Here is a 16591-nt window from a genome sequence, read left to right on the forward strand (position 1 = left end):
TGCTCATTGCTCCTGATTTTAGAGAGAATTGTAGTGCTCAAGCTTGCTGAAAATTACTCAGTAAGGGATTTTACTTGTTCACCTCATTCAGGAAAAATAACTGTGGGTATAAACGGTTTTGACCTCACAGAGGTCAAACAGAGTTGAGTTTATTTACACCAGCTGAGCACCTGACTGAGCCTATCCAAACCTGACAGTGATCTCTTCCTTTCTCAGCTGTGATTAAAATATTTTCTGTCTTAACCAACCTTAAAGGCCTTAGAGGCCTGCTCTCTGCTCTGTGCCTCAATGTGTCAACATTGCATTAGTTATTTGTCATGAAAGACAGACGAGTTTGGGGTTTTTTTCAATTCAACAAGACTTTTGCTGATTAACAGTATCAGTGTTTTCAGATACTGCCAGCTATCATGGTCTTGTTTGAAAAAGGTTGAGAATTTGGAAACTAAATGGCAGAAATATGAACAGAGCAGTACGTACAGGTCTGAAAACAGATTAAGAGTTAAAGCCTTTGAAACAGTACATGATTTTTCTTTCTTAATGTGAAAATAATGGCTATCATCTGGTTTGTAAATTCATATCAGATGAACATCTTGGAACAGTTAGAGCTAAAGAGCAGAAGATGTACAACTGAATAGAAGGGAAAAACTAAAACTACCCTCTAAAGATAAGGGAAGGGACTCACAAATACTTCATTAGATAGGCTGTGGTACTTGATGTTAGCTGGGGAGCAAGCCCTTCTACATTGGAGAAGGAATTTCTCCTCTCCAAATGGGGGCACTACAATGTAAGAAAGACATTAAACTGTTAGAGAGTATCCAAAGGAGGGCAGCAAGGATGGTGAAGGGCCTTGAGGGGAAGCCATTGGAGGAGCAGCTGAGGCCACTTGGTCTGTTCAGGCTGGAGAGGAGGAGGCTGAGGGGAGATCTCATCACGGTCTGCAAGAGAGCATTGTGAGGCAAAGAGGAGGGGCAGACTCTGATCTCTGCTTTGTGGTGACCAGTGACAGAACCTGAGGGAATGACATGGAACTGTGTCAGAGGGGCTTAGGTGGGATATTAGGAAAAGGCTCTTCTCCCAGAGGGTGCTTGGGTTCTGGAAGCACCAAGCCTGTCAGAGCTCAAGAAGCACTCAGATAATGCTCTCAGGCACATGATATGATCCTTGGGGTGGTCCTGTGCAGGGCCAGCAGCTGGACTTTGATGAGCCCTGTGGGTCTCTTCCAGCTTCAGGGTATCCTATGATTCTATGAAATATGTCTCTTTAAAGTAATTTGGATGAAAGCTCTACACAGCTCACTTCTGTGCTTATACTTCAACAAAATTTTAGCTTTCTGACTTTGCATCTCTGTTGCCAGAACCCATTTCATCACTTCACATTAAGTGGAGGAATCAGGATCCTTGAGAGCTTAATGGCACAGAGAAGAAGGATGGCTTGGGACTACATCCATCATAACAGGGCAAGCAGCAATAATTAGGGTTAAACTGCAGAAGTGTCAAGGTGGGAGAAAGCTGGAAGCAGAGGCGTTGATGAAATGCTGTTGTCGGCAGTTTTATAATGCCTTTGTGGCATGTGATTGAAAATTACTGTGCTTTCTAATAATCAGTGCAGCTCGATTTAAAATGCCTTGTTTAAATAACCATTTTGGAAAGAGTCCCTACTGTTTTCTGCACTGGAAAACTTCAGGATTCCTAGCCTTAGGCATAGGAAGGACTCACTATTCCTGCCAGGTCTCTCACCTTCATCCCAGGCTACTGGGCAGCACACACAACCCACCACCAAGACAAGAGTACACTCACCAGGAGCTAAGCAGTGTTTTAGAGAGCTGGGCAAAATAAAAAAAGAAAAAAAAAAATCAAAATAGGGCTGAATTATCAGCAGTAACAAATCCATGTATTTCCCCAGTTATCAACAGAGCGATGTTGATTTATACCAGCTGCAGATGTGACCTGGGTCACAACTCTCTGCTTCATCTCCCGTGCTGGGTGATGCTTGGAGGCCTTTTGCTGAAGTCTCATGGCTCAGGAGCCCTCACTGAGCTGGGCCCCACATGTTTACTGAGGACTGTCCATTTTACCCTCACATGCTCAGTGTGCTGAGCCTGTCCCACGGGATCACAGCACATCTCCCCCCAGCAGGTCACAGCTGACATGCTGGCCAGTAATGGGAAGTGGCACTGTGCATCCGGGAGCAACAAAAGGAAAATGTTGAAAAAGTGACTTTTTTTCCCAGTCTGTGATGTGTAAAGTCAGAGTGTGCCAGAACACTGTGTCCAGAAAAGAGCTTCTTCTGCCCTCTTCATGCCAGCTTGCACTGGGGGAATCAAAAAGGCTTCTAAAGCAAGTAAACTGGGAGCAGGGGACTTCCCCACCCTTAATCTTACTGTTTAGAAGTAAAAACAAAGGAGAAGCAAAGGGTGTTCTTCCTTCTCTCATCTACCCCTCAACCACAGCCAGATCCATTTATAGTCTTGTGCAGCTCTTTCAGTCTGGTTGAAATAAGTGGATTTTCAGAGACAGGGTATTTCCCTTCCCTGCAGCGTTGCTGTAGGAGTCTGTCCCTGCTTGTTACTGGAGAAATTTTATAGCCCTGCAAGTTGAGTCAACAGTCTTTACCCAAGTGTGGAAAAAAACACCCTTGTTCTTTTAGCCCTGGGATCTTCATCTCTCAGCCCTGGGTAATTTGGGTTAGTTGTTACTCATGCAAACAGTGCCACTTTAGTTTAGTTTGATCTCATTTCCACCCAGAAAAGAGTTTGAGGGCCTCAGAAGTGTGCTGAGAGCCTTCTACTCCCAACGAGCTCCTTCTATCACTACTCTGTAAAGTCAAACATCTCCTTTAAAATCAGAGCAAAAACAGAGTCCCAGTGTTCCTGTGAGCCACAGTTATTATGGCAAAAGCCTTCCAGAAATACCCTTTCAGATGCTGAGCAGAAGTAAAACTATCAAGGTCACCTCTGGCTTGATCTTGGCGTGTGCTGCACATTCCTCATTTCTCTAAACTCTGGCAAGGGCATTAGCATCCCTTTAGGGATATGCTCTTGCTTGGAACAGTAAGCAGCTCTTCCAAAACCTGGTTGTGGGCTTGTCCCTGCCAGGTGAAGTTAATTGTGCTTAGGAAAACTTATTTTATCTCTTAAGCCTTGTGTGAGCAGCCTTGAGGCAACAGCACTCGGTGGCTCCAGGACCTCAGGTGGCTCCTGGTGTCCCAGCACAGGTCAGGAGTGGAGTCACTGGGAGAGAGATGGCACATTAATTAATTAATAAGGCAAGGATGTGGTGCTTTATTAAGGAATACAATGCTTTCTCTCCTTTCAGAAAACTTTCAACCAAGGTAAGGCACCTTCCTAGAAAACAAGCTCTATTTTCCAAATGATGTAGAAATCCCTGGGGGAGTTTTTCTGCCCTGCACCGTGCAGAAGATCAGGTGGGATTATTACAGTGATCCTGCTGGCCTCAACATCTGTGAAAGTTTGCTGCAGCTCCTTTGAATAGTTACTCTGCTTAGTAGGAGGTGACTTATTTTTTTTTTTTCCTGTTGGCATGTTATCAGAGGAGATCACACTAATTGTGTATTTATCTAGAATTATAGTTATGAATCTGCTGTAATAAGGCAGTAATTCATATCTTGAGTGATTTATGACCTGAGCCTGCAAGCCCTCTGAATCCTTTGACTCCACTGGGATTTCCTAAGGCAAGGTCATTGCAGAATTGTTCTTTTTGCTGCTGATACCCTGATGGTGTAGAACCAGCACCTTCACAGCACCACTTATTTGTTAGCATTTATACAAAACAGGCAGACCCAGAATAAATGCAATTTGTATACTATTTTCTTATTCATCTCATTTAACAGCTCCCAAAGTCCTCTCCTGCCTTCCTCTGCTGGGGTACTTAGGTGATTTGGGAGGAGTTTTAGGAGACAATTCTTCTTCACTCTGGAACTTCTGCAGTTAAAATTCATTTAGCTCCAACAAAGGAGAGCAAAAAGGAGTGTTTATAGTCCCTGTGAAGTAATTTTAACCTAGGATTCAAAAGACAAAGACTGTTGTTGAATAGCAATGTTTATTTAGCATTTTAGCATTTAAATCTTTCTCTGTTTGGATGTGTCTTTCCTTTTGAACTGGAAGCATAAGTTTCACTGTTTGCCTGCAAAACTCTTTTTTTTTCATCTCACGCTGAATCCCCAGAAAATCCTCAAATATTCTTGTAAATCTCAAAGATACTAAGGAGTTAGCCCCCCTTCCTCCCCATTTAGACCTTTGAAGGCTGGTGTGACTAGAATGATTTTGGAGTTATAGTTCAGAGTCGGAATAAAAAATGAAGGGAAGCATTTTGCAATACCGTAGCTTGTACAATAACTAATTACTTATAGATTTTAGGTCACATTTGAAAAAGACAAATACTGAAATAAATGGATAATCACTTGGAGCTACCATTAACAGTTTGTTTAAGCACTTTGGGTTGAAATCAGCTCCATGTCATAGCAGAGCATCTGCCTGCATCAGTGCCCGGTTGTGCCAGTGCCTGTGAGAGCCAAACTGGCTCCTCTGCAGGATCAGAAACATTTGGAGCTCGGGCTTGTGCACTGCACTGGGGGCTTGGTTGGGCCTTTGCTGGACCATGCTGGTGGGAAGAGTTAACCAAGAAAAACCTGGCCAGTTCTGACACCAAGTGAGACAGAAAAAAGTCTTAGGGTTTTGAGGCCAGATGCTGCCCTCCACTGTGATGTTCAACAGAAGAAATGAGGAAATGTGCTGGCAGATTTGTGGTGATGTGATCTAAAACATCAGAAGACTTCAGAAGAGAGGGATGAAAATGCAATTAGTGACCTATATATGATGGGATGAGTTTAAACTTTAGATGTAGCCTACATGTGTATTAAAATTGTTGCCTGTCTGTCATATGAATGTAATGCAGAAAACTAATTCTTTTATTGCATATTTTAATACAATGTCTTAAACACATTAAATTGCCTTTTTTACCTCTGCAGCTGGAATCATCAATAGTTTTACTAAGGAGGTGTGTTGTGATGCATTCAGCATAAACTTCAGGAACCCTGGAGAACTGGCTTTTAGCTGGTATACAATTTGCTTTTAGCTGGTATACAATTTGCTTCTCAGCTTCTCTCCCTTCCCGTGGGGCTTGAGATGGGAAACCTCACTTCAGTTGCTTCCCTGTGAATTTTGGGAAATCCTTCCAGCCACACACATATCCCACAATGTCTGGCTGTTCCCCATCCTTTCAGAGATGACAGAAGGCTCAGTTTTCTCCCCAAAAGGAGAAAACTCTCAGCTTGGCACCAGATAGCCTCTCTGAAATGTTCATCTTCTTAGAAAGGTAGTGTCAGATACATTGGAAATGCTGGTTTAGGGCTCCAGAAAAGATTTGTGTCCTCAAGGGTCTTTGCTAACTTACCTCATAAATACATGTGGGCCAGCAAGATGGGACAAAACTACCCAAAAGACCCCAATTCATCCCAAACATCTTCATATCACAAGGAACAGTCAGGAATGGGGATGGGAGCATCTGGAAATAACATCATTCCTAAGGGAAAGTGTTCCATTTTAATTAATTGTATCCCTTTTATCCATGACAGTGTAATTGCATTTTGCTTAACTAAGTCTTTTTAATTGGTGCTGGGCATGAATGATAAGCAAAGCTGTGCCACTCCTTGTTAGCTGTCACAGGCAGCTCTTTCAGAGCATGGCAGGATGGTTGGAGGGCTTTGAAGCTGGGGTGGAACAGCTGGATCTGGACATTTGGGAGGGACAGGGTGTGGCCCCACAAACCAACCTGCAAACCTCAGGGCTGCCCCTTTCTGTAGATGCAAAAGGATTTTTTGTTGCTCACCAACCACCCCATGGTGACTTGTGACACTCTTCCTGCTCCAGTGGACCTTCTCTTAGGCTGGAGAAATGAACATGTGGGGCATGAGTGCCCTCCAAAGCTGCTGCACAGGGATGGATCCCAGTGCTGAGCTTCAGGCTCCAAAGGCCACTGCTGGCACTTGTGTCCTGCCCCCACAGGGGTGAGGCTGGGGATGAGCTGTGCAGCTGTCCCTCCTCTGTCCCTCCAAGGGGACACTGCTGGCAAAATCTGAGGGTTTGCCTTAAAAACTGTATTTCTAGCTATTAAGGAGTGGGGAGCAAGACCTGTACAAGTGTCACAGCTGCCCAGCAGTCTCTGACAAACCATCAGGTACAAGGGGCTGCATCACAGAGACCTAAACCCACCTGCTCTTATTTTGCAAAGTCCCTTTCTTGGATGACTGGTTGGCCCCTGCTGCAGTTACTGAGGACTGAAACCACCACAGCCTGCCTCATTCCCTCAAACCAAGCACCCCACCCTCAGGTTTTGTCTCACTGTGTGTGCTGTCAGCTGTTCCACAGCAGGATAAAACGTTTTAGTCCTTTCCTATGACACAGGAGGACATCACAGGCACCCTCTGGATGCATTTCCAGGCCTTTGTGGCCACCACTGCCTTCCCACTCCTGGGATCAGAACATGGAATGTTCTGACTTGGAAAAGACCTTAAAGATCCTCTAATTTCAAATCCCTGGGCAGGGACAACTTTTACTAGACCTTGAACTAGGATGTTCAAAGCCCCATCCAATATGGCCTTGAACACTTCCAGGGATGGGGCATCCACGGCTGTTGTGGGCAGCCTGTGCCAGTGCCTCACCACCCTCACTATAAAGAAGTATATACATAAAGTAAAGAAATATCTATATTATATATAGATATATATAATATATTATATATAAAAATATAAAAAATATATAATATATATAATATATAATATATATAAGTGTATATATAAATATATATATATATATATATAAAGTAAAGAAATATATATATTCTATATATGTATAGTAAAGAATTTTCCCCTGACAGATTATCTACACCTAATCTCTTTTAGTTTAAGGCTATTCCCCCTTGTCCTATCACTACATGCCCTTGACAGAAATCCCTCTCCAGCTTTCCTGCAGGTATTTGGAAGGCGCTCTCAGAGCTCTCTCTTCTCCAGACTGAACATCCCCGCCTCTCTCGGCCTGTCTTGCTGGGAGAGGTGCTCCAGCCCTCTGAGCATCTTCGCAGCCCCTCTGGCTCTGTCGATGTCGCTCCCGTGCCGGGGTCTCGGGGGAGCGGAGCGGAGAGGGATGCGCGGGATCCCGGCTGTGCGCGGGCCAGGGGCAGCCTCGGGGCCGATGATGCCGGGGCTCCTCTCCGCAGCGGCCCTTGAGCTCCCCTTAGTGCCGGCAAGGAGCATTTGAGAGCGGCGGCTCCGCGGCGGGGACGGGCCGGGTGCCCGCAGGTGCCACCGCATCCCGCCGGGGCGCGTCCGGCGCTTGTCCTTGCAGGGACACCTTTATTCATCCAAATCGCATCAATCGCGTGGGATCCAGGAAAGCCCAGCTCAATATTTTCTCCCTAATATCTACAGGTGTGTGTGTGTAATTTTATTTCTTTATCTAGTCAAGCATTTATTTATTTATCCATTTATTTATCTATTTTTATTTATATTTAACACCGATTGATAGCTTATTCATGCTTTGCTGTATTTTTTATTTGTCATCATTTCGCTTTACTGGAACATCTAATTTCTAAAGGCAAGAAAAGCTTAGCTTTATACACCAGACAAATAAGGGGTATTGCTACTGGAGACAGGTTAGGAAATGCTGACAGGGAAGGCAAAGGACTTAGCTAAGGTCAAAAACAAGTGCTGTGCTAAACCAGGGTAGTGTGGCACCTAGATCCCAGGCACTTATTTTTGCACTTTAATGTGTGACCAGCATAGTTTCTAAACAACATTTATATTTGCATGCCAGAGAGATCATCTGAGGATTTCTGAGCATCTGCTGTCTTGGGTGTATGCACTTCTCTGGGGGTTTTAAGCTTAGATTCACAACTGTAGCATGATGAAGATGGACTATCCAGCTCAGCTGCAGTAAGGGCAGGTTTCTGCACACTGATCCTCTTCTCTTACTGCACTAAGCTAACGTGGACCACCCCTCCCCTCCTCTGTGGACTTGAGGTCACACACGTGTGAGCTCCTGCAGATGAGCTGATGCCAGGTAGCTGGAAAAGCTGTGAGCTGGCTCACATGCCTGAGCTCCAATTGTTTTGTGACAGCTGGGATGTTTCAGGTTACCTGTGGGTCTTGCAACTGTTATTGATTTGTGAAAAATTCAACTTTCTTTGTCAATATTTCTATGACCTGCTAAAGATGCACAGTAGCACAGCCTGATGAAACTGGGTTTGCATCATGAAGAGGAGCTTCATGGAGAGCAGAGGCAGCAGCAGCTCCCAGGACAGACTTGGTGTCCCATCAAGCACACTCCACCCCAACATCCTCATTGTGGCTGCAGTTATTTTCACCCCAGCTGCGCTTGCTACAGTCCGTAATTGACATTTCACTCCCTGTGCAACTCACATCATCAAGCCAAATTTGTCCGGTACCTTTGGAAGATTAAACAAACAAACAAACAAACAGAAAACCGTTGGATGGGATGGGAGAGAGAGGAATATGCCTTTTTTCCTTAAGAGAGCCCTGTGGACAGTCGGTGTGTGTTGGGTTGTGTGGTTGGTTTGTTGGAAATGAAGCACTTGGGCGCAGTTCAAGCAGCCCTTGACATGCAGCTCATCCCAAGAGGAACGAGGAGATCTCTGGCTGCTGGGGCAGGTGGCCTTGCTGTGGTGCTTTCTGTGTGTGTGTAAGCCCCATGCCAGGCCTGGGGAGGGGTGGGCTGCTGTGGACTCACCTGCTGGGGCTGTGAAGAAGGTGACGGCCCGGCTGAAGCCCAGCATGCGGCAGACGACGCCGGCCTCGTGCGCGGACCAGCCGTCGTCACAGATGGTTCCCCAGGACCCTCTGTAGAAGATTTCCACACGGCCCCTCCTGTCTCCTCCCACGATTCGTACATAATTACCAGGGCCAACTGAGAATTCAGAGGAGAAAATAACTCTATGGGTCATGCAGGCATAAGGAAAAAGGCCCTGACAGACAGAAGCAGTGACCACCAAACCAGAGGGATGTTCCCATCCCCACGGTGGGGCCAGAGGTTTCTGGTGGCCCAAATCCAAACAATTCAAGAGCCTTCCTGCATTTGGAGACACCAGGCTGCAGCTCAGAGCACAGAGTCCTTGGCTCTGTTAGCTGCAGGTTAACCAGCATGAGCAGAGGGGTATTTTGGCCCTGATCTCAGGTAGCTCTGATACCAGAAGGCAAGTGAGAGAAGAAGTAAAATCCAGTACCTTCTCCTTTTTCACCTTTGCTCCCTTTCAGTCCTGAGGAACCTGTTTCAAATTAGAAAAGCAAACATTTGACAGTTGCTTGTGGAAAAATCTGGTTATTATCTAGTTCTAAATACTTGTGTGAGTTAGAGATGTCCAGACTCCTCCCCTTGTAGAAAATGAACACCCTGAAGTGACCAAGGGTATGTAAAAGAAACATGGCAGGAAAAGTAGGATAACATACTGCAAAATATTCCCAATGTGCAACCCAAGAAAAGGGCCACTTTCAAAATCCCATATATTGATTCACTAGTGGGAAATGTATCTCATTCCCACTGTTACCTGTAAAATGACATCTCTGATAGACTTTGGCATCTCCAGAAGCAGGCATGGTATCTCCCCAAGTACTTGCAAGAAGACCTGCATCCTGGGATTTGATCTCCAGGGAGAGCAGAAAGGTGCTCACAGCAGTCCTCCACAGTTCTGTGGAGCATCTTGGTCTCGAGGGTAGGGGTGTTTGAAATAACCCATTGAGCTCTTTCCCCAAAGCTACCTCCAGACAGCTCTCATTGCTGTCTCCTTCTGGGGACCAGGAGATGACATGCACCCATAGCACTGGAGCCAGCCCAGTTACACTTCTTCCATCTTCCAGATGCAAAGCTCCAGAGGAGAAGTGCATGGAGGAGCCCCACACAGAACCTAGTTTATTTTATTTCTGAGGATTCTGTATGAACAATTAAAAGACAAAAGTATCTGGAGCACTGTTTACTTCCCATGGGCTGTTGTAACAACCGTTTGTTTTTGTCTTTTTTTTTTTTTTTACTACAAATCTTAGGTTTTTTTAAAGCATTCTGTGATTGGAAGGGCAGGGGGTTAAGGATGGAGAGTAGCTGTGGTGCTGGCCCTTTTGAACAACTTTTGTGTCCTACAGTTAGCAAGGTGTAGTTAAATAGCCTCACTGTTAGGTATTTCCAATAGCCTCACTATTGCATGTTCCTGAGTGTTTACATGGGATTTATCCCAGGCACAGGGTGTCTCTGATGTCTCTGAACAAAGCAAAGAGGAACGTGGGTTGTTCCAGCTTTCTGTGAAATCAGAGATTTGAGAAAAATCTAATGCCTCTGTATACTTGCATGTCTTGTGACACACCTCCCAGGGTGTACAGCTGACACCCTGCACATTCCTTTGCTAGGAGGGCTGATCTGCAGTCCCAAACCCAAATGTGCTACCAGCTCCACAGACCCTGTGGCAAAGAACCTTACCAGTATATCCAATCTCTCCCTTGGCTCCTTTTAGTCCTGGCTCTCCTTTCACACCCTTAGGGCCGTAATCCCCCTTGGCTCCTTTTTGACCAGCTGGGCCTGGGGTGCCTGGGTGGAAAGCAAAAAGTCATTGCTTTTGTCCCTTCCCAGGGAAAAGACATAGCAAACATTTCACATTGATGCAGAACAGTGGAATGTGGCACCTAAAGTTCTTTGCATCATCATCTTTGTATCAGAATAAATCATGCTGTGAGAGTTTACCTGCTGGGCCCTGGTCTCCCTTTGCTCCCTTTTGCCCTGGAGGTCCTAAGATAATAAAAAACAAACAAACAAACAAACATTTATGAACTGATGCTTATACATTTATAAAAGCTTATGCAAAGCAGTATTTACAAGTTATTTTAAATCATCAAGTTTTGGTGTCTACACTATAAGCATCTATTTCTGAATCAGGTGTCTTATTTCACATCCTAATCAGTGCAGGCCACGTCAAACAAGAAAATACAGGGATGGAGAAACACCTTCTCCTGAAGTTCATCTTAAACTGCTTCCTTGTGCATTTTCCATTTATACAAAAATTCAGGCACCATCACCCCTCACACACATTACAGATGGCAGAACCAACCCTCTGGTGAGCAGTCAGCCCCAGCAGCCTGGCAGAGCCCCAGGAGTGCCATGGCATCCTGGGGTGCACTGGGGGTCCAAGAAGAAAACTCAAGAGCTCTGCTCTTGGTGGTGTAGTTCCCTTTGTGGTGTCTGCATGTGTGTTTTTGACCCAAAACCTGTTTTATTCTCCTTTACCTGCTATTCCTTGTTCTCCCTTTGCACCTTTGAGTCCAGCAATGCCTTGTGCTCCTAAAATCAAAAAGAAATCAGTAAGAGTGAACCCATCACACAAAGTGAGGCCAGAGTTGGAGGGCAATGAGTTGTAGGTTTGAGCAGGGCTGTACCTGGGCTACCTTTGGGGCCCTGGTCACCCTTTTCCCCTTTCTGACCAGGTCTGCCTTCAGGGCCAGGACTTCCAGGAGGTCCAAGTTGTCCAGTTGCACCTTGAGGTTGAGTGAAAGCAGCACAAAATGAAATGTCACACAACACATGAAGGAGATCAAAAGACAGACAGCTCAATCACCAGCCCTTGCACACTGAGCTGAGCCTGTGAAGGCAAAACAAGCACCGGCTGTCTCCAAATTGCAATCCTGGCAGTGCTAATCTTAGCAATGCAGTCAGGGGTGATCTGGAGTGAAAGGCTGCATGGAACCAAGTCCTGGCTGACTGCCAGCCTTGAAATGCACAAGTTCTTCCCAAAAGAGCAGCCAAGTTCTGCCCTTATGTGTGCACAGGTGCCAGGAAGGAGGCCATGGCCCTTCTTTCCCTCTCAGTCTCCTGCACAGTGAGCGGGGCCCACAAGAGACAGCCAAGGCTGCTGGATGAGTTTGGATGACATTGAAACATTGGCACAGTTTCTTCATCTAATCATCATCTTCTCTTACCCATGCTGGGATCTAGACCAGCTGCAGCTTTCCTTGTCATGAAACACCACATTAAAGAGATCAGAATTATGCCTCCACAAGAAATGGCACCTTCTGCACAGCTTACCTGCCTCTCCTTTCTGCCCAGGCGGTCCAGGCTTCCCGGGGCTCCCTGCAATGACATCCTGGCATCAGTGCAGAGCAGCCCCTCCGTGGGGCAGCCCTGCACCCTGTCCCACTGTGCCCTCTGCACTTACCCTGGTCACCTGGCACTCCTGGGAATCCCTGCTCACCCTTAGGACCCATGATTCCCGGGAGCCCGTGGTGTCCCTTCTCGCCCTTGTCACCTTTCTGTCCTTGGGGACCTATCAAACAGCACAGCACATACATGTAAATTCAAAAAAAAAACAAACCAAAACAGATTTGTTCTCTCTGCAGCCTATGGAGCACCTCTGTCTGGCCTCTCCAGCAGCAGGGTTTGGCCTCACACCTGCATTTGCCATTCAGTGACACTGTCACCATAAAGCTGGAGGAGGACAGAGCTGGCCTGTCTGATCCACCTCTGGCTCTGTCAGCCTCCCTGGCCAGATGTTTGCCTGGCCTGCTGTTAAAGGCCTGCAGAGGTGCCATGACAACTCTCCAGTCTATTCCCCAAACTATCACTCCTACTGGAATGTTTTCTCCTCTAGTTAAATATCCCTTACTGCATCTGAATGCTTCCCCTCTGCCAGACACAGTGGAGATACAGGGCAGCACATTCCACTCTTGTTCTTCCAGAGAGTTCTGTCATCTCCCCTTAACCTTGTCTTCTCTGAACAAGTGATCAGCATGCTCCAAAAGAGCTGAATTACTTGAAAGTGCCTCATTTGAAGACTTCTCCTTCATTTTTCTGCTCTAGAATTATCCCAAAGTCCTTGCCTTTTGGTATTCCTCCTACAATCACTCTTCTCTCCTGGAGCATCCTGTGCTAATGAGAGCACTGGGGCATTCAGGAGCTGATGGAAGATCTGAGGAAGCTCTTATCAAACTGTCCAGCTGTCCTCCCTGCTCTGCACCACACACATCACCTGCTTTCTTTTCCTCTCCTGCTTTCAGCCCATGTGAGACCCCTGAGGAACAGCCATCCATAATTCATGCTACATGGTGCAAACATGTGGCATAGCTCTTCTCCTTCAGGTGTACAAAGCCAGGCTTGTGTAAGATGCTCATAAAGCTCTCAGAAAGGGCTTCCACTAAAATGAGGATTAACATCCACATGCCTGTGCATATAAATTATATTGTATTATTTGATACCATAGAAATCCTACTGCAAACATCACTGCTTTAATCTAGGATAGGCTGATAATTGAATATCTGTGGCTTTCATTAGACAAAGGTCACTCTGTAAAGAGACTCTCGTGGTGCAGAATCAACATTTTGCGTGGCCTCTTCCCCCAGCCCTCCTTTGGGAGATTTGCTGAAGCATGACATGAAATTAAACCCCTTCAGATCAGGTCAAGTGTCCTGTTTATCCAGCTCCCCCACTGACCGGCAAGCCACGCTCAGGACTGCTTGGGTTTTTTATGAATACTGACCAGTGAAAACTTCTCCTGGTGTTTTATGTAGAATGAGTTTAATAAGAAATATGTGTGAGAACATTAAAAATATTAAGATAGTGAAGAAGTCTTACCTGCAATCCCCATCTCTCCTTTTTCTCCTTTGGCTCCTGGATAACCACTTGGGCCAGCAGGACCAGCAGCTCCCTTGCTCCCCTTTTCCCCCTGGGGTCCACCTGTGCCTGCAGGGACAACACCATTCTTCTGATGCTTCCTGGGGTGCCATTGTAGTCAGTGCCAGCAGCAGGACACCCACCACAGCTGTGAGCCTGAGCCAAACTCCATTCTCTGTGCGCTTGAGGGTGGTGCTGGTGACAGTGGGAAATTGGCCCACAGTGACTGTTGCACGCTGACTTTTAAAATAAGATTTTTTTTTCCAGCTAAGTTTTGCTTTTGCTCACATTAGCTTTACATAGGCTTATTTCCTTCAGCTCCAATGACATTCTTACTCACTTACACCTTGGCTGAGGACGAGATTGCTCATAAAATCATCCATAAAGCCACTTTATGTTCATCTACAGAAGTAATTCAGGTGTCAAAAAAGCCTTACCTCGGTCTCCCTTTGTCCCTGGTGGTCCCCGTAACCCTGGGATGTAAAATACATATATCAGCTGGCACACATCATCTATTCATAGTAATGGCTAAGAAGGAGAGACAAATTTTTTAATCATCCTTTGCTCACACGATTTCAGTCACCAGTGAGACCAATCTTCAGCTGGCAGGGACCAGAACAACCACTTGAGTGAAGTCCTTGGAGCTCAGCTGAGTGCTCAGCTGGGCAGGGGCCAGCTTGTCTTCCTGCCAAGCCCAGCTCATGGGGACCATTGGGGAGATCTTTCACGAAAATGCACTGAACAATTGGGCTCTGATGTGTAATAACACTGCTTGGCAGGAGGTGCTCTTTCAACGTCCTAAGTGCAGCCAGGAACATATGAAAACACAATTTTTAATTTTTTTTTCCCTTCAGAAAATCTCATCAGTGTAGCCAAGAAGTAGGGATGGATGAGTTACAGACCCGACCTAACAAGGGTTGTATCTTAGATCATCATCACAGGATCATGGAAACTGTTGCCTGGCCCAACCCCTGCTCCAAGTGCAGCCAGCATGAGATCAGGACCTGCTGCATCCTCACAGTCTGGAGATATTTACCTCCTCTGGCAGGGGTAGTCCTACCCAAACCCCCAGGCACCCAGGGCAGCAGCTTGTGCATGGCTGTGGAGGGCAGAACTTGCTCCCAGCTCGTTCCTGAGTCTGTGCCAATGCTTTTCTAGGGACAGGGTGGGCATCGACCTCTGTGGGAGCACCTGGGCTAGCCAAGGCTCCTGGAGGATCAGTGAAAAGCCTCCACACCGGCTTTACACCTGCTTTTTATGGCAGCTCTCCTCATGACCACGGGGTGTCTGCACACTGGGTAGGGCCTGGGTCTGGAGACTGAAATCCCAAATCCTGACTTAAGGTCTCTTAGATGAAATAAATAAGAACAGAGGAACAGAGGAGAAGTTGTGGCTTGGTTACCAACATACCTGGTACTCCAGGATCTCCTTTGCGTCCAGGAGGCCCTGAAATAAATTTTAATGGATATTTTTCAGTAGTCAGCAGTCAGTGAGGAGCACAGCAGTATGGGATTGAGGTGTGGGCTGGAGACACAACCCTTCTGGAGGGCACCTAGAGTCCAAATCTACAAGTCACAGGAGGGAAGAGGAGCCCAGAGCTGCATGTGCAGCTGCAGGGGGACCTGGGGGCTTGCACAGGGCAGTGCTCCAGCTCCTATAGGTGCTCCCTTGTGATGGTGTTCACAGGGGTTTTAGGATGAGGGAAGAGACGAGGATCTGACTCCATGTTTCAGAAGGCTTGATTTATTATTTTATGATATATATTATATTAAAACTATGCTAAAAGAATAGAACAAAGGATTTCATCAGAAGGCAAGCTAAGAATAGAATAAGAAAGAATGATAACAAAGGCTTGTGGCCCGGACTCTCTGTCTGAGCCAGCTCACTGGGATTGGCCATTAATTAGAAACAACTGCATGAGACAATCATAGATCCACCTGTTGCATTTCACAGCAGCAGATAATTATTGTTTATATTTTGTTCCTGAGGCCTCTCAGCTTCTCAAGAAGAAAAATCCTAAATAAAGATTTTTCATAAAAGATGTCTGTGACACTCCCTTGTCTGGAGTTGACTCCCATCATGGGCATGGGGACATAACTAACTGACAGGGAGATTGAATCTTGCCCTAGTTATTGGATCATCTAAACTGGGTTTTCAGCCCCACTAATGCTGCAGAGCCAGCATGGAGAGCCATACCTGCAACCAGGGTGATGTTGCTCATCCTCATCATCAGGTTTGCATTGTTGCTTTTAATTATGGTGATTTCCTCTTCTAAGCTTCTCCTCCAGTTTTCTTCTTGTCCCATGAGAAAGTCCTTCCAAGTGGAGCTTCTCGACAAGGCCAGATGGTTGGCAGAGTAGCGCTGCAGAATCTCTTCTGTATAGGAGGCATTTTGCTCCTGGAGTTCCAGTATCTCTCTCTGCATCTTAAACACTGAGGAAACAAAAAGCCCATGCAGTGAATATTCGCTGCCCGCTCTGGCTGGGAAATGGGTGTTTGGCAGAGCAGCTGCCCAGCACCTGGGGGGGACACGGGGAGATAAAGACCACCCCTGTTTGACCCGGGGAGGTGCTTTTCATGTGCCAGTCCCTGCTGCAGCCAGGAGTGCAGCTGGGAGTGCTTTTGCAAATGCAAAGCACACACACACACAGGGTGGGGGAATCGCTCCTGCAGCCGCTGCTTTGCCCGGCGGTGCTGGAGGAGCCTCTCGCTCCCTAGGAGGTGTCAGACCTGTGTGCTCATCCCCACTTGCCCCCAGGCTCACCCAGCAGAGCTCTGCTTTGATGCCCAGCCCATGGGGAGGCTGCGGTGTTACCTTTGTACATCAGCAGCCCCTGGCCGGCCGTCAGCAGCAGCAGGTAGATGCTCAGGGCAGTCCGAGTGCAGCATGTGGATGCCTTTTTCTGGCTCCGAGGCTCT

The 16591-nt window shown here is 46.5% G+C and overlaps 1 protein-coding gene across 1 annotated transcript; it reads right to left on the reverse strand.

The window, feature by feature from the left end:
- Positions 1–7492: 7492 nt before the first annotated feature.
- On the reverse strand, positions 7493–16215 carry MARCO (macrophage receptor with collagenous structure). Its single transcript, XM_077180927.1, has 13 exons — positions 15869–16215; positions 15083–15118; positions 14110–14145; positions 13634–13741; positions 12222–12329; positions 12092–12136; positions 11446–11544; positions 11297–11350; positions 10757–10801; positions 10496–10603; positions 9255–9296; positions 8762–8938; positions 7493–8459 (listed from the first exon to the last, which is right to left on the reverse strand). The coding sequence occupies exons 1-13, from the start codon at positions 16095–16097 to the stop codon at positions 8329–8331; spliced, it is 1218 nt and encodes a 405-aa protein (XP_077037042.1). The 5' UTR covers positions 16098–16215; the 3' UTR covers positions 7493–8328.
- Positions 16216–16591: the final 376 nt, after the last annotated feature.

This window comes from Agelaius phoeniceus, chromosome 7 (assembly GCF_051311805.1).
Source record: "Agelaius phoeniceus isolate bAgePho1 chromosome 7, bAgePho1.hap1, whole genome shotgun sequence".
In the NCBI taxonomy this organism is placed as follows: domain Eukaryota; kingdom Metazoa; phylum Chordata; class Aves; order Passeriformes; family Icteridae; genus Agelaius; species Agelaius phoeniceus.